This window comes from Schistocerca gregaria, chromosome 2, assembly GCF_023897955.1.
Source record: "Schistocerca gregaria isolate iqSchGreg1 chromosome 2, iqSchGreg1.2, whole genome shotgun sequence".
In the NCBI taxonomy this organism is placed as follows: Eukaryota; Metazoa; Arthropoda; class Insecta; order Orthoptera; family Acrididae; genus Schistocerca; species Schistocerca gregaria.
In genome coordinates, this window is record NC_064921.1 from 329728366 (window position 1) to 329749520 (window position 21155).

At 37.6% G+C, this 21155-nt stretch overlaps 1 protein-coding gene across 3 annotated transcripts in view; it reads right to left on the minus strand.

The window, feature by feature from the left end:
- LOC126336982 (ATP-binding cassette sub-family A member 7-like) overlaps positions 1 to 21155 on the minus strand; it is a 585480-nt gene that overhangs the window by 432437 nt on the left and 131888 nt on the right. For all 3 annotated transcript variants that reach the window (XR_007565029.1, XM_050001219.1, XM_050001217.1), the window contains exons 12-14: positions 10066 to 10187; positions 9910 to 9982; positions 93 to 250 (exon numbers count right to left, since the gene is read on the minus strand). Coding sequence is in view for 2 of the 3 variants with exons in the window: in XM_050001219.1 (XP_049857176.1) it covers positions 93 to 250; positions 9910 to 9982; positions 10066 to 10187 (353 nt within the window). In the remaining variant the exon portion in view is untranslated. The remainder of the gene's footprint in view (positions 1 to 92; positions 251 to 9909; positions 9983 to 10065; positions 10188 to 21155) is intronic.

Genomic DNA, 21155 nt, shown 5'->3' on the forward strand with positions numbered 1-21155 from the left:
AGATTCATTAGCCAGAAAAAAAAATAGGAGAACTTATTTTCAAGATGTTCAAGTGAATCACAAAAAGAAATAGTGACAGTGATTTAACATACCTGATTTTGTATTTCACAAAAGTAGGTAAAGAAAAATTTGAGTCCAGTTCCAGGAAGCTCACCAAGGCCCAAAGTTTCTGTTTGTTAACTAATTCCATTCCTCTCACAGCAGCTGATTCTTCACTGTCAAATCCTTCAATTTTGTGTGTTTCAAAACACTGTAATTTTCAAATAAATTAGTCTTTAACATCACAAATTTACACAACAATAGGAATTCTCAGAATGAATCAAACTTAAATAATACAGAGGGAAAAATCAAGCACACACATTTTGTACATGAAAGAGTATGTTATTAACTTTTTTTCCTCTCATTGATCACAAAGTCTTTTAGATAATAAACCTGATTATCACAAAACAGACTGCACTTATGCCATTTTACATATATTGTTCTATACGACTGTAGTGTGGTATAAGAGAGGTAACTTTTCAGAGACAAAACTATAGTTTACTAAAAGAACATTACAGTGTGTGTATGTGTGTGTGTTTAGTTCTATATTCACCAAAATATTAAGTAAACAAACTAATCATATGATTTATACCAAGTAATTTTACATGCAGCATACTTAAGAAGAGTCTAATTCAGACATATCTCTGGGGATGGAGGATATTACCTGAGCTGAAATTGCAGCTAGAGTGGCAGCACCAATATATTCCCCCCCACCTCCCTCTCTCTCTCTCTCTCTCTCTCTCTCTCTCTCTCTCTCTCTCTCACACACACACACACACACACACACACACACACACACACACACACGGAGAGAGAGAGAGAGAGAGAGAGAGAGAGAGAGAGAGAGAGAGAGAGAGAGAGAGAGAGATGGCAACAGTATAAATGCCTGGCAATAATTAATTATTAATTGTTGATCAGCATTTTTGTTAGACTATGCCTCCTCATACATTAAGTTTAACAGTATACATGTAATATATTTAAATCAAGGTCTCACTTTGTAAGTTAAAACCTCTAATAAGTGGCTTAGTAACAGACACTTTATAGAAGTTGCTGTTGAAGATCACTACTCAATTGTTTGCAGTTACTTAGATCAATTCAATAAGTTGTCAAGTGTGATTATTTGTGATAATGATATGTTGGCAAGTCTCCTTCAAATTGTAGAACGTATGTGGTCTTGCCTCACTATGAGTCACTGTGGCATTAATAAGACAAGTTCTCATGATACTACATCATTAACTTAGTGTTTCCATTCCATCACCAAGCCACCATGTCTTGTGGGATGTATGGAAAGGTGGAAACTTTAAAACTTTACTCCAAGTCTCTTTGAACTCATCTAAACTACCATGGAAGTTGATCATAGTAACTCTCCAAACTTGTCTAGCAGAAGAATTATACAAAACCTGTAAGGTTGTCAAGCAACTGGAATGCATTAGATAACACAATGTCACTTTATGAGATACTAAGGAAACCATGACCAACGCAAGCCAAGAACGGCAATGCCAAAAGTGTCAGAATGAGGAGTTAGTTGGCCAATGTAGCAAAAAATCCAAAAACTTGGTGGTATAAGAGGGCTCATGAACTGTTCTCAGCAATATCTCACCCTGTAATCACGACATGATGGTGGACAGCGCACTTAACTCCAGAGCTGGTACTGATCCAGTAAAATTGTTCAAAAATGCATTGTCTAATGTGTACCTTGAGCAGTTTAAGGTGTTTGTGAAAGGAAAGGATGAGAGACTAAAAACCTTCACACTGTGGCTATTGGGTAAACTATTTTATGACTCAACATCATCATTCATGGGCAATATTGTTAAAATTTTGAATAATGGGAGGAAAACAATACAAGATACAAACACAACTGAACTCAACTGTAAGCGAAAATATAATTGTAAATTCAAGCATGTGGCAGGGGAAAAAAAATTAAATACCTATATTGCCAAGCATTTGGCTCATTGCCAAGGAGCCATACAAAATTTTGATGAAAGTGGAACTTTGCTCTTTGAGGTTTTCCTGATATAATAACTACTTGGATACTTTGTCATAAGTAGCGTGGACAATGCATCAACGCATAATATTTCATCAAGGCAGCTGTTCATCACCTTCAGATGTGATTGTAGAGAGCTGTACTGGGTCACCCATTTATCTGTTGGTTTAGTAGGAAACTGCAATCACCAGGAGACAGGACTATGCAGCATCACATGGGAAAATGACATCCAGAACACCCTGCAGGAACTTTCTCGATACTGAACATGGTGTTAATTACAAAGAGACCCACAACCTCTCCTCTGCCTCGACCTACTGTTATTCTGCCTTTCAAGAACTGGTGAAAATAAGTATAGCAAATTAATTAATGAACAGAAATCCAGGATTTCAGCATAACACAGAGTGAGAACCAGCACTGGTGGCAGTAAGACATTGTCAGCCACACAGAAACTCATTTAACAAGCTCAAACCAATGTAGGTTTGAAGCCATGACAGCTATGCCAGGCACCAACACTGACACATATATATGCTGGGTGCACTGCTTGCAACTACATTTGGAGTCCACAGTTCATTTCTCTTGGCAGCAAGCTCTGGGTGTCAAGAACTCATGTGACAATGTTATTGCCCCACCTCCTCATGTCTGCAATTTTCTAGTGAACCAACATATAAATTAATGAGCCACTGTAGCTCCACTCAGCAGCACCTGAAGATGATGAACAGCTGCCTCACTGGAATATTGTGTAATTTCCATGAAACCCCTAACATGGTGTCTGGAAAGATTCCAATCAAAAGCAAGGCTGTTGATGAAATTAAAACTATGGAATGTGCTGCCAGCATCAAACAATTTACCAGGAGGGTGGCTTATAACAGTTAAACCCTTGTTATGGAACTTAAGACATAACTTGCTTTCATATGACACTTCAGATTTACCAACCTCTGTTATTATTCATGGAATGAGATACCAGCACTGGTGGCACTAAGGTAATGTCAGCTGCACAGAAATGAATATATCCCCATTATGAAGCAGAGTTTCAAGTGCCTCCACATTGAACACATTAGTAAACAATGCAAGAGTTAAAGCAGGTATTCCAAATGTGGTAGTTTTCATACAGTTGAGTCTTCTAACAACCCTTGTGTTAAATGTTCAAGCTGCAATGGTAAGCATTTTGCTATAGACATATCATGCGTACAGTATCAAAAAAGGAGAATGGCACAGGAATTACATGGAGTCTATTAATGGCAGATTTTTCCCCACATTAAGGCAGGTATGAGTGGTCAACATTGCTTGCCCACTATGACCATCATGATCAGTATCCAAATCCAATCTGTCATGCCAGATATACAAAACCAACAACAGTTTACAGCAGTACAGCCACCACAGCTTGCTTTTATGTGTACCGCAAGCAATGGCAGAGGTATATATTTGAAAGCATCATGAACTACTGTTAGGAATAGATTGCAAGGAAGAGACAAAGATGTCTCTAACATAACTTATGAGGCATCACACTTTCCACTGTCTCTGTTTATCCAAAACATATTTTCTAGTCAGACGGGACACAAGATACCCAACTTACCATAACAATTGTGTCCAGAGCAGATTAGGGACAACACTCTGGGTCCAAATAATGCCCAAGTCCAGACAGACAGCATTTGTAACTATGTTAGAGCTGTAATACTTCAGAATTATGCAGATAATTCTAAGTCAATGAATAAGATTTCCAGCTGTCAAATGGTATGCACTATCAATGAGATCTAACAGGGGAAGCCAGTTTCGAGTGATGCACACCATTCATACAATTTGGCGATTGCAGGTACATGGTCTAACCTTAACTCATATAATTTTTGATTCTCAAATAAAACCTAATTTAAGAAGATCAGATTGATGAGAAAAGACACACAATCCTATTCTTACTGGAAAATCTCACACATTAGCAATTAATGATACTCCATATGTTACAGTTACTAATGCAGCTCATATGAAACTATTAGGTGGTTCATTTACAATCATGACACTTCGGTGTCCACCAATATCAATCATATCAAATGATGTAAGAATGCAGTCTCAGAGAGATAACATTGAATAATAAGTTCTCAAGTTTTCAGCAGTGTCAAGCAATTAAAATTACATGAGCTTTTAGCCAAGCACTCATTGGCCATTATTAAGTGATATGACTGCCAGTGGGCTGCTGGTAAGCCCTTATACACATTAGCTGCAGGCTGTGGCATCAGTGGTGCTCATGGTATCACCATATATGGGCATACATTGACTCAAGGGTTCAGTATGCTCACTTCAACTATTCAACTGCTAAATCCCACACCACACTGAGCTGCAGGCCACCTTCTCTATAAACTTGTGTTATCTGTGATTTTTATGCCAATGGCTTCTTCAATTACACAGTCACAGAAGCCAGCAGTGTGAGCCACAACAAATGCTTTATCAAATTTGACTAGTAACCATTTTCTAAAGCATTCTAAGCTAAAATGGATTTCTTGGGGTAGTGTACATGATAAATACACGATAAAACTTCTCACGCTTCTTCCTGCCTTGTTTTACAATGCAATATAAGACACTACACTCACCACATATCTTCTAGACCCCAGGTGTTCTGAGACATGCTCAGTAGTTGCTAGAATACTGTCAGAGGCCTGAAGATCGATTTATTACTGTTAATGTTGTTGAGATGTTCCAAGAACTCGTCAAGTTTCTCACAACCATCGGGCCAAATGATCAACTTAGCATCAACATATTGAAAGAAAGATATTTGCTTTAACAGCATCATGTCTACAGAAATATCCTCAAATTCTCTGTGAAGAGATTCACAACAGTTAACGGGCTTCCCATTTTAATATTGTTTGTCTAATCGTAATACTGGCTGTTGTACAGAAAATAAGATCTCACAGCCACAGCTTTCAATGTTGCTAGTGGTTCTGAAGGTTTTTATTCACCTGTGACATCTGAGTCTGTATTGATCTGAGTCCAAATGGCATGTTAATGGCCATCATAGCATACAATTTCAGATATACCAGAAGTTTCACCCCCATGTCTGCAAAGTCAGTTTTGGAAAAGTTACGGCCCACTGCCAGTTTTTCCATCAGTTCCTCAAGACATGAAATAAAAGTGGGGCTGTTAGCATTCAGATGACTTCAAATCAAAATAAATGTGTAGTCTGCCATTTTGTTACTGAAGGACTCCGAAATGGGTAGCCCACAGAATAGATTTTATGGGAGTTAAAATCCACTGGCTTCTTTCTTTAGGTCATCACATAAAACCATTAGAATATGCCGTCCAAACAAAATTTTGATGTGGCTGGTAGGGCATTGATATATGTGCCATATAGCTGTTGGCACAGCCTTACCTTGGTAAAAGAGAGATGAGCAAGTTTGTTATTGGGTATCAAGGTGATCAGAAGGTACCATATGTAACACAACATTTTAGGAAAAATAATGACTTACACTCTCAGTTCTTCTAAACGATGAAAGATGATTGTGACATATAATAACTGTTTTTATTAGTAGTTAAGTTTTCGTGCAGCATATGATCAGAGAAACGGTTTACTGAGATGAGCAAGTAATGTAAGGTGCATGGGCACAGCACATCTTCATCATGAGACAATGAGTTTACCATGTCAACCTGCTGTGGGTCACTTGTTCTAAAGATGTCACAGCTTGAAAGTGTATTACAGCCATAGAAAAATGCCACTCACAAAAACAACAATAGCGATCTCATAGAAGAAGAACAAGAGAAGTTTTAAAACATTCAGTCTTATGTTCTTCATCATCTTACTTGTCAAAAAGTATTCTCATTGTAGAACATATTTTTACTCAAATATTTGTGATACAGTTCTAATATACATATCTGATGACAATTTGCACATTGGTTAAAGAAGTTTAAATGCATTGGTGTTGAAAGAAGGAATATTGTTGGTCATTAGGTAAAACTGAGAATGATTCCAGCTTTCTTTCCACCTCTAGAACTGAAGACACTGCAAAGGAGAAGTAGTCTGCTAGCAAGAGCAGAAGCACAGTTTTTGAAGAAATGACATGCAGTCAATCAATTAACAGTTATTTTTACAATGACAACATATTCCAACTCGGAAGACATTTGATGTTGAACATATTACAGCAGACTAAGGATTCAAATATAATTATTAGTGCCCAACCTACTTTTACCCTCTTACTAGTTTGGGGGCACAAATCAGTTGAAACCCTACCTGATATGTTACACCAGTCAGAAAATAATTGTATTTATTTTAGATCTGTATTTAACACACAGTCAGTGAATAGCAATATGAGGTGTCCTAGTGAGTGTACTAAAGTGTATGACTATTGTAACATTCATAGATATGCACGGGTAGGTATAAACCACATATACATATTTCATAAGCTGTTATGTGCATCACCGTCTGTGAAAGGAAAGTTAGCAAGTATACATTCTGTGTAATCACAGACATTCTACATTATGTAGAGGTAATGCACTGGCTAGTAAGAAGTATGTCGTTTAAGGCGTTGATTGGAGGTAAAGATTTAAAAAATACCTATTCTCGAAACCCGGATGGTGGTTTTGTTATTTTATGTTGAGGGCATATGTAATCCTTATATTCCTAATATAACCAGTGGCAAAACTGGAAAGAGTTTTATTAAGTTCATGACTTTACACATTTGTAATTTTATTTTCTTATCCGAGGCATATTAGCCTTATGACAGATTTATTTATTTACTGTCAAACTTGAAGAAAGAAACCAGTAAGTTCTTCACAGGTTACAATGGACCATATAAAATGTTTGGCACTCCCATTCCTACAGCTTTGTTTATTGTAAATCTCAGGATGGTCAGGAGAAAGGTTTATATAACATTGATATGAGGGAAAAAAAAGATTCAGACTCTCAGGAGAATCTGGAATCTTTGCAGATTTGGCTGATTGATGACTGCGAGGTTCTGAGTTATGTAGACCCAGGAAAGGGAGGACATACACCATGTTAAGGAGATAGATTCTGATGGGAACACTAGCACTTTAATGAATGTAAATGGTTGAGGAGTATCATCCTACAGAAGACTATGTCTACACAGTTCTTACAGAGGTAAGAAACATTAGTTAATTTTGTTTCCCATTTGGGAACAGTTCTCAAAATTAGTGAAGTACGGGAAAACTTACCTTGATTGTTCAGATTAGTGAAAGAGATGTGACCATACATGTAAAAAAAAAAGTAAAAAGAAGAAGAAGAAGAAGAAGAAGAAGAAGAAGAAGAACTGCCACAAGAAACCATAGCAGTCATACAGAGCCTGGGCAGTGGAACTTCATGGCCTTACTCTATATACATGTCAATACTCTGTAGTGTGCAGCACAGTTATCTGTTTAGCTTCGGACAAAGAAGTGCATCAGAAGGCTTCACTCTGTGAAAACCCCTTTTGGCAGAAGTTTTGCAAATAGCACAATCTTTTGAAATTCCCTGGGCAGCAGGTGATCAATGAAGCATGGAGTGATGTGGAAATAGTGTCACAAGATGTTCCCATTAGGACGATAGACAGCTTGCATGAAGAAGCGGCAGTGGTGGCAGTAAACATGGAGGCTCAGTGCCGAATAGAGCAAGACTGGCCCAAGCAGCCACAAACACCACAGTGTCAGTGTCAGCGTTCTCTGTTTCCATCTCATTCTTTCTGTTTTGCCCAGCACAAACATTCAGAGTGCCCTTAGCACTGGGCTACTTGCCAGAAGTTCACTTGCCAGTCGTTCACCGAACATTGCTCAGGAGATGGACATGTACATAAACTGTAACTCTAATGCTTGTGGCTTCTCCCAAGTTGTTTATTGAGTTAAGTGTTTTGCACCAAGTAGTCCCGCTATAAGTCAACACAGGTGCTGCAGTGATGTTACTGAATTCTCATACTTATGAGAGTTCAGGCTCACCTCATTGACACAGGACATGCAGAAGCTGGTCCATTATAACTAACACGACAGTGTGCCAGTGGGACAATTTACACAATCTGCCTCTTACAAATCAGTGATTCGTTCCGTTACATTTTTGGTGGTTGCTGATGCCGATGTTGAGAACGTATCTGGTATGGGTGCATTCCAGGCATTTGGATTTTCTATCATTGATGCAGTATACCTTGTGTCTAATCAGGTTTTGTATTCTCAATTGGAAACACAGTGGGAGGAGTTTTCAGATTTGTTTCCAGAGGATACAGTGTGTCCTACAAATTTTTTTGCTCATATTCCTTTGAAATATATGGCTTGGCCTAATTTTTGTCATGCATATCCTATTCCTTTCTGAGCCAGTACGGCTAACTATTTAAATTTTTTGTTTGTTTTGTAATCACTCAACTTCTCAGTAATCACCACAATGTCAACAGTTAATATCAAGATTGGACTGGAGTCTCTGGTCACCACATCTTTGGTGAGCTGGCTTCCTGTGTGCCATGAGGTGACAGAACAAGGAAGAAGGGGGATGCAGTGAGTTAGCTCTCGATAGTGGGTGAGGAGCAACGCCGGTGTCAGAGGACAAGGCTGCTTGGTCGGTGGGCCCCACGGAAGCAGTCGGTTGGGGAGAGAATGCTGTGGGATTGAAGAACCTAGTGTGGAGGGGCAGTGTTGCCCGTCATCGTGTGGTCAGTCAAGAGCTGAGAAGTGATTTCTTGGTTCTGCCCTTGGATTCCGACAAAGAACTACGGCAAATTTGGTGTATGGGGTGAACAATAAGAATTCTAAAGCCATGCATGTTGGTGGCGCGTATATCACACTTGTGAGTAGTGTAAGCTTTACTTCAGTACTACAGTCTCCAGTTAGAGTGCTGCTTGGGAAAGAGTGTTGATATCGGCATTGCCATCTTTTAAGTTGCTTTAAAGTAAATGATTATTTTGGATCGAAGGTGGATCCAAGTGAGGGACCAGATCATTGCTGGTCTTATTAAGAAACCTAAGCTGGCCCCCAGCTTGTTAAACTCTATTATCTACAGTTATAACGAGTAATTTGACACTTGGGTAGAGTCCACAAGTGAACTTTGGAGGTACTGTTAAGTGTTTGTAGTAATTGAAAGATTGACTGTGGAGATTTTCAGTCGGATGCTAATGAATCATGTTAATTGCATTTCACTTCTTATGGTCTAAGTCTCCCCTGACCCGGGATTGTCGGTGACTTTTCCAAACTCTCCCCATTTCCTAAACTCCTCAGTTGTTTTACGTCACACCTCTTCCTTCCCTTCTGCCAGAAGGAGAAACCACTGGTTCCAAAAGCTTGCAGATTTAAATATCTTTATATGTGTGTTCTCCTGCCACTGCCACAAGTAGATTTTTATATGTAGTTAGTTTTTTGTTTGTTTGCAAGTGTATGTCTTTAGTCTTCGTACACACTGAAATCCATATTGTGCATGCCCACTGCTATGGGATCCAAAACAAAATGGCAGAGCCCATTGATAAATTAGAGATTGGCTGTCCCTTTATGTTTTGGCTCCTCCAGTGGTGTGCTACAGTACTGTGATTCAAGGATTTCAATGTGTACCAAGATTGAAGATACTCACTTTCAAACAACAAAAATTTATGTACTGAACTTCATTTTTCAAGGTGCTAGTTAAAATTTTCTGACTATCCCTTGCATATAAATCATTATAGTGAATACATTTAAGTCCAAATACACACAACCAACAAATTTGGGATCACTTCGTTTCACATTCTTTATAATGAATACTATCTAAAAATTAGTCAAAAGTCAGTCCAATTAAGATTTTTATACTATCATTGGAGTTATTTTACAAATTAATGATGAAGCAAAAGATAACTGCTGGAAAAAGGATTCATTCTCAACTGTTTTTACACAAAGAAATATTAATGTTCACTTTATGCAGAAATTTACTATAAGATCTAGTGACTATTATTACATTACTGATCCCTTACCTCTAAGAAAAGACTAAAATTGGTTTGTATACTTTCTATAGTCTCAAAATCTGCGTCAGTTACATTAAAAAGCCTGCAATTAAAAGAGAAAATATGATAACTGGCTGACAAACAAATAAATAAGACTAGTGCAATAAAATATAATTAATTTCATACCTGTCTGTGAGACTGTTCATAAGCTGCATATATTGTTCATAAGTTATTGATCTGTTAGGTAAACCAGTCATCTTTAAAAGATTCTTTATCAACAACTGGCCAGATTTTGAATTAACGAAAGTCTGAAAAGTTTGAATAAAAAATCATTCCTGTTACAATAACTGCAAGACAACAAAACTAAATAGTAACTGCTGAAGCCACTTCTTTTCTTGGCTAACACCTAGAAGAACTGAAAGTCAGTTACAAAGTTACCTATTTCTAAGGATGTTTCCTTTATGTCTTGCTGTGAACGTGTGAATGGCTGGAACATTACTTATTATGCAATAGTACTTAATTGCTTGATCTTATGATAGAAATGTCATTAACAAATTTGACTTTTCCATTTCTTTTTGCAGTACACCATTGCAGATTCATTGCATAAGTGTACTACCTATGAACAACTTTTTGATGTGGCTCTACTGAACTGTAGCTCGAGATTATGATCAAATGTTTCACTTCTCTAATATTTCGGAAAATGCAACACCAAGAAGAATAGATATGACTTACATGAACATTACATAACAGATTAGGTAACTGAAATACCATATTTCAATCTGTATATGGTCAACAAAGCATCCCAGACATGTTCAAAGGTCTACGTGTAGTGTAATCATATAGGTCACAGAACTCATGATTCTTTGAAGAATTTACGTCTATAGTCACAATCTTTTTTGTTTAACAGATTACTGGTTTTGGTCTTTAATGGCCATCATCAGACCTGTTTCATAAAAACAAAGTCCTAATGTACTGCAGCCATAGTGGCATCGTCAAATGTTAAATGTGGAATCAGCACCAGCATCGTCAAATACATATAAATCACATCACATGCATGCTGGTGCTGATTCCGCATTTAACATTTGACAATGCCACTATGGCTGCAGTACATTAGGACTTTGTTTTTATGAAACAGATCTGATGATGGTCATTAAAGACCAAAACCAGTAATCTGTTAAACAATAAAGATTGTGACCATAGGTGTAAATTAAAGGAAACTTATTACATATACGGGTCACTGTGTTTTTCACGACGATGTCACAGCTTGTGAATCTCTGAAGAAAGCTTGCACATTTCTCCCATCATGTGGGCACACAGTGTCCAGCCAAAACATGATGTGTGGAGTCCCCTGAAGGAGAGGTAGAAACTCACATTCCTAAGCCTCCATGATGTAGTGGCTGCTGTTCAGATTGCCTCCTATATGTAGGAGTCAAGATCACACTGAATGTTGCCCCAACAATCATAGCTGATATTTGTTTCCTTTTCCACTCTACTACACAGCCTACAAAACTGCAACTCCCAAGATAGCATTCAATACACATGGAGCCATCATTGTAGAATAGGTTGAAGCACAATTCAGCTAAAACATTATATTTTATGACATTCAGCACAACAGTGATGTCATCCATGTGTACATTGCAGTCGTGAGTATTTGTGGCATGCATGCCACCAGTATTAATTGACAGCAGTTGATGTAGACTGATTCACAGTATTTTCAGCATTCCAATATCAAGGCAAAATGTGTACAAATCTGTATGATCTGTCATGGCTAAGTAGTCATATTGAAAGTCAATACATGCTCTGGTTACATTTGATGGCCATTACCCACTTATTGCTGCATCTGAATTCCTTCTATCCATAATTCCTACATAAATATCACTGCTATAACAACATGCCCATAACAAGCTAAAACTTCACAGAAACTTGATTCCCAGATCCAATCATTCAGCCCATATGAACTGATTCACTAGCAGATATTGTACCTTTTGACATCAATATAGCACTTGCCTCAATGTTTCCATTTTCTATGAAAATTCTTCACTGTCTCAACTTTGCATTTCACAGACTCTTCTAGTCACAGAACAGAGGATGCTGTTGGTCCCAAATAAGTACAATACTTTTATATCCATTTCAGGTCAAAATGTTTGGACGTGACTGTTTTTAAAAATGTTTACATACTGTAATGAGTAATGGCCAATGCTCCTAATTTCACAGATTCATAACTAGAATGAGTTTGCAATTAGTTAAACTTAATATACAGGGCGTTCCACATAGAACCAGTAACCCTTACGTATTGGATGATAATCTCTAGTCGAATTGCTTGTGAAGTAGCAAAACAGGCTAGAAAGTTGACTACAATTCATTTTATTGAAAAATTGAGTGCAGCTGTGTGTTTGTGCATCAGTCGTTGTGAGAAGCTCATTTTGTTGAGTTGTAGCAGAAATCGGCCACAGAATTTGCATAGAAATTTCAAGAAGTTGCTGCATGTCAGTAAGGAGGTTATCACAGAAGGTTGGCGTATCTTGTACTAAAAAATATTAAATTAAAATACTGTTGTGTGAGTGTGGTGCAAGAGTTGAAATTTGAGAATCGGGGAAAAAACAAGAGTTCATTGTCATAACTGGCTGTTAACATCAATTGCTAACAGTTATTTGGATCCTTTGCTTTACTTCATGTCAAATGAGGCCTGGTTTCATTTGTCAGGTAATGTAAACTCCCACAGTACGAGATACTGGTCACAGGACAATCCACATATTCTGCATGAAGAGCCTCTCCACTCACAGAGGTGTTCGGTATGCATGTCCGGCATGCACATTATTGGCCCCATTTTTTTTCAGTTACACCTTAAACAGTGCCGAATATCTAAAGATCTTTGACTCTGTCTGTGAACAATTAACAGATGCAGAAAAGCTGTGTGCAGTATTCCTACAAGATGAAGCAACAGCTCACACATCCAACCAAAGTACGGACCACATCACCAAAATGTTTCCTGAAGACAGACTTGTCAGTAGAGGCCTCTGGCCCCCAAGGTCCCTGGACTTAACATAGTGTAACTTTTATTAGTGGGGCACACTAAAAAGCAAAGTGTATGTGAACAATCCTCACACAACAGATGATTTTAAATGGAACATTACTAGAGAAATTAGCAACACCACACCTGCAGAATTACAGTGTGTTGCTGGTGACGTCATCACACAAAGTCAGTGATTCCTGGATGCCCATGGTCAGCATCTTAATTAACAGGTAATTAAATGTTTCTTAATGTTACTATTATGTATTATTTTTAGTTAGTTCAGTTTTACTTGAATCTATCTCAGACATGAGGTGCCCCAGTTTTATGTGGGACACCCTGTGTAAATCCGCATAAACACTAATCATAAGAGGATATTTATAGAATCTATGAAAAACTTATGTTCATGCCAGACATCCAGTTGTTTGAAACATATTGTAACTGCAGATGAAAATTAGTGAACACTATACAAATTAAAGTGTTAAAATCACAAATTGCTTGACATATCTTCTTTATTTAGGGGAGACCTGCACTGTCATGCATACAAGAAACATTCTATCTATCACATGACAAAAACAGAAAAAGGAGACAATTGTAGGATGAAGTGCGAATTTCATCTCCATCGACGCGCAAGTCGACAAAGTGGCGTCAAATCGAAAGACTTGCACCCAGCGAACGGTCTACCCGACAGAAGGCCCTAGTCACACGACATTATTATAGCATTTTAGGTATGTTAATTTTCAGCTCTTCTTTCATCTGAACAAGAATCATATGACTTAATTTTAAAGAAAAGAAATGCCTATTGTAGTATACATGGTTAAACGGGATTGTTTACTGTATACAGTCAGTTCTGCTCATTAAAGAGTCAGAAAACATATTGGTTTATCATTAAAATTGATACTTGTAACTGTCAGCTAAAGAAATACTTAATTAAACTGAATCCTTTTTACTACTTTACTGAATAATCTTGTAATGCAATAAAGCAGTTTCATTCTCTCTGTGTTGTTTTTCATATGGAGCGTGCATACTAATACAAAGTTCGACTCATTTTATCTGATGTTTGGCTTTTGGTCGTATACAGCTACTTACAACAAAATTCTGTTATGCTACTCATAATAGTTCTCACAGAACCTGTCCAGGCACAGCATTAAAAGTGATCAGACTCAAGTGTTTTGCATGTTGTTTGCTAGACCACTACTGTATACAGCAAAAATACTAGACACAAGGCGCATGAAAAAGGAAAATTAATTTAACAAGAGGAAAGACAATAGAAGGGAAAAAGCTCTGGGACTCTCACTTTGAGTGTATACAGAGAAAAGAGAATTTGCTCCCAACAAAAAAACCTCTGAGAAAGTTGAGTGGAACAACACTGTGTACAAGCTTTGCAATGCAGCTCTTTGTATAAGCAATTTTTATAATGCAATGGATTCCTTATTCACCTTGTAAAGAATACAGACTAGATATATCTAAAGATAGATATGTAGTCCATAAACTTGAAAATAATGTTAATAGACAACATAATAAAATAAACATCAACAAAGTGAACATTTATAGGGTTGATAGTGACACATAGTATAAGACCATGTTAGCTTATCCATGTGCATGAAAATGAATCAAAGAACTTGCATGTTTCAAAACTTGGTGGAAATCTTACTTCATTTTTCTTCTCAGGATCAAATGTGTAGTGAGAATGACTGCTTTACAGGTGTCCATAAAGGCATAAACTTCGAAGTCAAGTTTGGGTGTACTGATAATACCATGTTCTGACACAAGGATCCATTGCAGAGTGCAGGAAAATGGCATTGCCCAAGGATGTGTGCTGGGTCCAATATTATACAACATATATACCAACGATCAGCCACTCAACGCTCAAAACCAGTCCATTATTTACACTGATGACACATCTGGCATTGTTAAAGAAGCAACACTTGAAGAAGTAGAATCAAAGCTAACAATTGCCTTTGAAGAACCTGCTGTCTGCTATGATAATAAGTACTTGAAACCCAATCCAGATAAAACTAAGTTTTTGCGCATTTTACTTATGCAATAATAAGGCAAGAAGAAAGGTGAACATCACCTGCAAAGGATAAAATTTAAATCACTTTGTTCACAACAAGTACTAGGGGTTAAAGTTGGATCATTTCTTAACTTACAAACAACACTGTACAGCCACCTAACAGAAGGCATGCACTAAAACAATCTCATCCACAACTGACAAATGCCACTTCAGTCTGGAGGAATTTTGCGTATGCTAATCATGTTGCAGAGGCTCTTCATGAGACTGGCCACATAGTCACAGGGTGCCTAAAACAAAATCCAGTCAAAAAGGTCTTTCCATTCATTGGAGTAGCACCTCCAGATGTAATAAGAAAGACAGCAGCACATACTGAAGAAAAGAAGCAAGAAACAGTTTCAAGGCACCCACTGTTTGGAACTCTCACTCATCCATCGTGACTGAAATACAAGAAAAACTTCCTAATACAACAGTACAAATTTCTACTTCAGCAGAAGACCACCACACTGAGCTATGGTGAACAAACTCTCAGAGGACTACCGGCAGCAAAAGAGAAGTTACCATCAGGTTGCCATCTCCCATGTGGGACTTGCCAAGACACTCAATGGATTCAGAAGAGGAGTGACAATGTGCAAAATTAATTTGAAGAAGTGGGGTGTGACAACGAATTTTATAAATGTGCAGCATGACAGGACACTGAACACCTTGGTTTGCACTAATCTGAGCAAACCCTGTGATTTGACTTTGCTGTTTTGACTACTGAACACTGGATTCAAAAAGTGTGAAATTATCTCAACCATTAATATTAGGTTGTAGTTCTCGTGTATTTTTGGACTGAATAAATAAAAATGAACAGTCTTTATTTTCACTGAGGTGCATGGAAGTGAGTGAGTCAGACGGACAGAAGAAAGGGAAAACTGATGCAAGTTCTTGGAGACAGATGATTCTCACAAACACATACGAAGTCCATGCAAAAGAAGCTCAGTAAAAGACTTTATTTTATATTTTTTCTATTGACCAGTGATGATTACAGATTCTTCAGAGACAAGTTAAGTCAAGAACAGCCTCTCATAAGCATGACAGAGATTGGCATCTGAACAGACCTCATGCTACTTCAAATACAGTGTACAGAGTCATTTATGTGCATGATTCATATGTTTAAATGAAACATTGTCATTTCTTTAGGCTTTATTAGTTGATTTGCGATGTGTTTGCCTCTGATAAAGGCGTCTTCAGACAATGTACAAAAATTATAAAACCCAGTACAAATATAATGCCCTTACACAAAAATTCTAAATCATGAAAACATCCTTTAATCCTACATCATAAAAGTTACAGGTCCTAAATTACATTTGGGTGGCGGGAGGGTGGGGGGTGGCCGGGGAAGGGGGGGGGGGGGGTGTAACTAAATAGTGTACTAGCTCCCAGGGTATGAAATACGAAAATTTAACACTTACCGAACTATGGGTAAACAATCATCTCATGAAATGAGGAGTCAAACATATAAAAGTACACCCAGGAAAGAATGGACCAAGTGCTTGTATAATGCAAAAATATGGAACAATGAAAAAAAAAAATGGTGGCAATATGTACCTAAAACAAGAATGACATAAGGTCGTATCAAGATTATTAGCAATAACCATAAAAGAGAAACAGGCAAAAGCTTCCCTTGTGAAGGTTTACAGAACTGTGGTAACACATCGCAAGCCAATAATGGTAATAAAGAAGAACTCTCATATGGTAAGATCAAATGTGCCTTTTTAAAAATGCAGGTTCTGTCCGTAACTGTCATGTATGCACAACCTTACATATTAGTACTGGTCTGACTAGATGAAAACTAAGGTCTATGGTGTCGTAATAGTCAGAAGCTTGCCAGGTGGTGACACTATGGCTTCTAATAATGGAAGGCTCTGTGTAAATAATTAGCAAGAACACCCAGTGTCTGAACTAATATAAATTTATAAACTCATTTGAAGATGTGCATCATAGCATAGAAAAATGCCTGATTTTTCAATAGGGACTGTTCCTTTAAAAGCCTCAGAAATTTTGAGCAACTATGTTTCAAAACACATCGGACAGACAGGAAGGTCATTTACTGTTAGACTCAGTGAACACTTCCTTATGAGATACGGGCAAATTAGAAAATATTTGTTCTTCACTGAACATCTGAAAGTTTCAAGCCATCAGTCCCCTAGTTTCAAAAATCTTATAATCCTGCACATAGAAAATAAAGGGTAAAAATTAATTTTTTGCTTGAGGAATTTGAAATTTCAAAACATATTCCCTTAAAATCTTCAAAGATTTTAAATGAACAGTTATCGTTGAAAAATCAGATGTTTTTTGATGCTATGATGCGCATCTTCAAATGAGTTTATGAATTTACGTGGTTTGGTGTTTTAGAATTTTTGTATACGACCATCATATTTGGACTGGGTTTTGTAATTTTTCTAGATTGTCTGAAGATGTCTTTCAGCACAGGTGAAACACGTCACAAATGAAGAACTAATAAATCCATCTTTATAGCAACCGCAACTGAATTCTCTCTATCACATTACCATTGCGAATGGAGTGGAAGGACTTTCGTTACAACTTGCCTCGACAGGCCAAAAAAAAAAAAAAAAAAAAAAAAAAAAAAAAAAAAAAAAAAAAAGAGGGGGGGGGGGATTTGGAATATTACAAACTAAATTATAAAATAGTGAAGGCTTGCCTGAATATTACCTTCAATAAGAATTGTTTAAATGATAAGGTTATTCTTGTATATGTGCACAGGTACCTCAAAATTAAGCATTTTGATAAAGCATTTCCTGGTATGTTCAAATGCCCCGAGGTTATAATTTTGAATGAAATTGGGAGGTGGCATATTGTTAAACATAGGCTTAATGCCCTAACATATAGTGCTTACTTTAAGGCTATTACTGCATTTGATGTACATTGTTTTGACAATATAATATTTCTTGCTATTTTATGTGTATGGGAGGAAGCTCAACTCATTAGTGACAGCCAAAATAGGAAGTTAGTTAAGCTCAAGCACATTAACAATAAGTCATGTAGTGCAGAGAAGCACAGCTGACCCAATAATTAATCTCATTAATATTTCATTCAGTTAACAGCAAATAGCACTCTTGAATAAAGGCCTAAAATACCAATTAACACTACAGTTAAATAACAGGGTCACACACGTAAAAATTGCCTTAGACAGTGCTGTGATCGAAAAAGACAGTTCAAGTCACTAAAATTATTCAGAGAGCAGCCACCAAGCATTTCTTTCATGACAAATCCTGAGGACCATAAAACAAAAATTAGATGAATAAGAGGTGACTGTAGTAAAGTCTGACAAGAGCAATACAGGCATTGTGATTTAGAAACATGATTATGTATGCAAGGTTGAAATTTTTTTTTTTTTTGCTGAAAATGGGATTCATCGAATTGACTCAGATCTCACTGTTGCATTGGATAAGCTTTTAAGAAATCACCTTGATAGTTGGCTGCATATTATTGCTCCACAGCAGTTGTATGATTTGAAAGTAATGAACCCTAGACCCCTATGTTACAAGTACAGATAAAAACTCATAAAGAAGCTAACTTAGCAAGATTAACTGTCAATAGTATCAGCAGCTCCACTTATTTGTCTCTAGACTACTACTTCAGATTTTAAGGGATAATGTAACTTTTCAAGTAGATGGAATCGTAAGGAGTTGATTGCTTATTTGCATGATAGAGATTTTCAAGAAGGTTGCCATCTCATTTCCCTTGATATTAAAAAAATGTATACAAATGCCCCCTAAGGGAAACCATACATACTATTCGAAGATTCTTGTCTGAGGACGGATCGCTCCTAAAGGAAGAAATTAATGAGATTATTACTATCTTAGATGTGCTCATCAACCACAATTACTTTTCATTTAACAACACAATTTGGCAATGGGGAGTTGCCATTCCGGCTTCCTGGCTGATGTTTCTGTGAATCACATAAAATCTGAGATTTTCAAATGGAGATCCCCTATTAGCAAGCAGATTATCCTATGTAAAAGAGATATGTTGATGGTATTTTAATTATCCTCAAGGGTAATGAAGGTGATATAAACCTCCTCACTCAAGAGTTTAACCGCCTATATCCAAAATTGACTTTTATGCATGAAGTCCAGAACTCCGAGGGGATCTTAAACTTTGCAACTCATGGAAAATAAGATTTCCTTCAATATCTTTAGGAAACCTTCCACTAGTGTGTGTGTGTCTGCTATACATTCCACTTCCAATCATCCGAGGTGCTACAAGCTGCTGTTGTAAGAATTTGTGAGCTCCCCCTTTCTGACAATGCTATTAGGCAAGAATTGGACAATCTTTGTTATGCAGCACAGAAAAATGCATACAGCCCATCGTTGGTGCACCGGTTACATTCCCAGCTAATTTTCAGCATTCTTCTGTAGCACCACATTTCAAAAGCTTCTATTCTCTTCTTGTCCAAACTATTTATCGTCCATGTTTCACTTCTATACATGGCTACTCTCCATACAAATACATTCAGAAATGACTTCCTGACACTTAAATCTATACTCGAAGTATATCTCCATATGATAAGTCAATTAATGTTTGTGTCTTGGCTCTTTTGGCATGCAGACAGTTTGCTTCCTCCTGCTGTATAAACCCATGGTTTGTATATTTTAAAAGTGTTGTTTTTCTTCTCCAGATGATATTTTGTGGTATTGACAGAGCCTGCACTTTTAAAAAGTCACATTTGATCTTAGCATGTGAGAGTTGTTCTTTATTACCATTACTGGCTTGTGGTGTGTTACCACATTACTGTAAACCTTCACAAGGGAGACTTTTGCCTGTGTCTCTTTTAAGGCTATTGCTAATAATCTTGTATACAACCTAATGTCATTCTTGTTTTAGGTACAAATTGCCAACATTTTTGGCATTGTTCTGTATTTTTACATTATACGTGCACTTGGTCCATTCTTTCCTGGGTATAATTTTATGCATTTGGCTCCTTATTTCATGAGATGATTATTTACCCACAGTTCAGTTAGTGTTAAATTTTCATATTTCATACTCTGGGAGCTAGTACACACTTATTTACCACCCCCTACCCCCAAATACAATTTAGGACCTGTAACTTTTATGTTACATGGTTAAAGAATTTTTACGTGGTTTGTTGTTTTAGAATTTTTGTTTGTGGCTATTATATTTGTACAGTATGGCAATGGGCACCCGCATGGAACCATCCTATGCTTACCTATTCATGGGCCATCCAGAGGAATCTGAACTGTATCATCTTCATCTTTGCCTAGGTGTGGTGTGTCGTCTTCCGGAGCCTGGGCTTTGCTCTGCCGCGATTGGTCCGTTTGCTTTTAAATTTCAGAGGGTGCTCTGTTCTGGGGAGAGACCCGCTGACAATGAGAGTATTGTGTGCTGCTGCCGGAGTGAGACGGGGAGTTTAGTTTTTGGTTGTGTGGCAGCGCAATGTTGCGGAAAAGGTGGTATAACGTCCTGTGAATGCATGTGATTGCTAAGAGCGTGTGTACTTGGGACGGCGGCACTCGTTCTGGACGGGCTGTGTGGTAAGGAAGCCTGGCATGGCAACTATTGATGCCATGTGTCCACGTTGCTATGGCGGAACTAGGGCCATTGACATAACTCGAGTTGGTGCTGGTTGCAGCCTGTCGCTGAATGCTTGTCCGCCTTCTGGTCTTACGGTGAGAATTTCTTGATCTGATGGGTCTCACTCAATTTCTGCCCATGTCGTCGGATGTGTTTTGCTCTAAGGTTGTGTGCCATGGTGCTTCTCAATTTTAATAGGCTCAGGTGTGCCCAAAATCCCGATTCAATGATCTGCAGTTACATTGTCAAGTGTAACTATCACTACAAAAGAGTGTTAACTCTCTGTGCCTTAATAACTGAACCTAAAATATTATCTGTGGTTGAAATTTTATTCTGACCCAAGTGCAATAATGATCTTGTTTTTTGCAATTTGTTGAGTAGTATCATTATTATTATTATTATTTAATACTGGCCATCACATTTACCAAGTCGAAGATTTATGAAGGCCAGAGGGTGTCAGTAACAGTTCCTGCCTAGATAGGCGTTATATTTTGAACCATGTGTTTCAATGTTTAGTAATTTTTATTTTATGTGTTATAGAGAGTTGCTGTATGGCTTTTGTGGACGATTTGCCACCTTGGTGAAGCTTCTAGTTGTTCTGCTGGTCTGTGCCATACTGCTAAAGCAGGCAGTCCTAGCAAAGCTGATTGT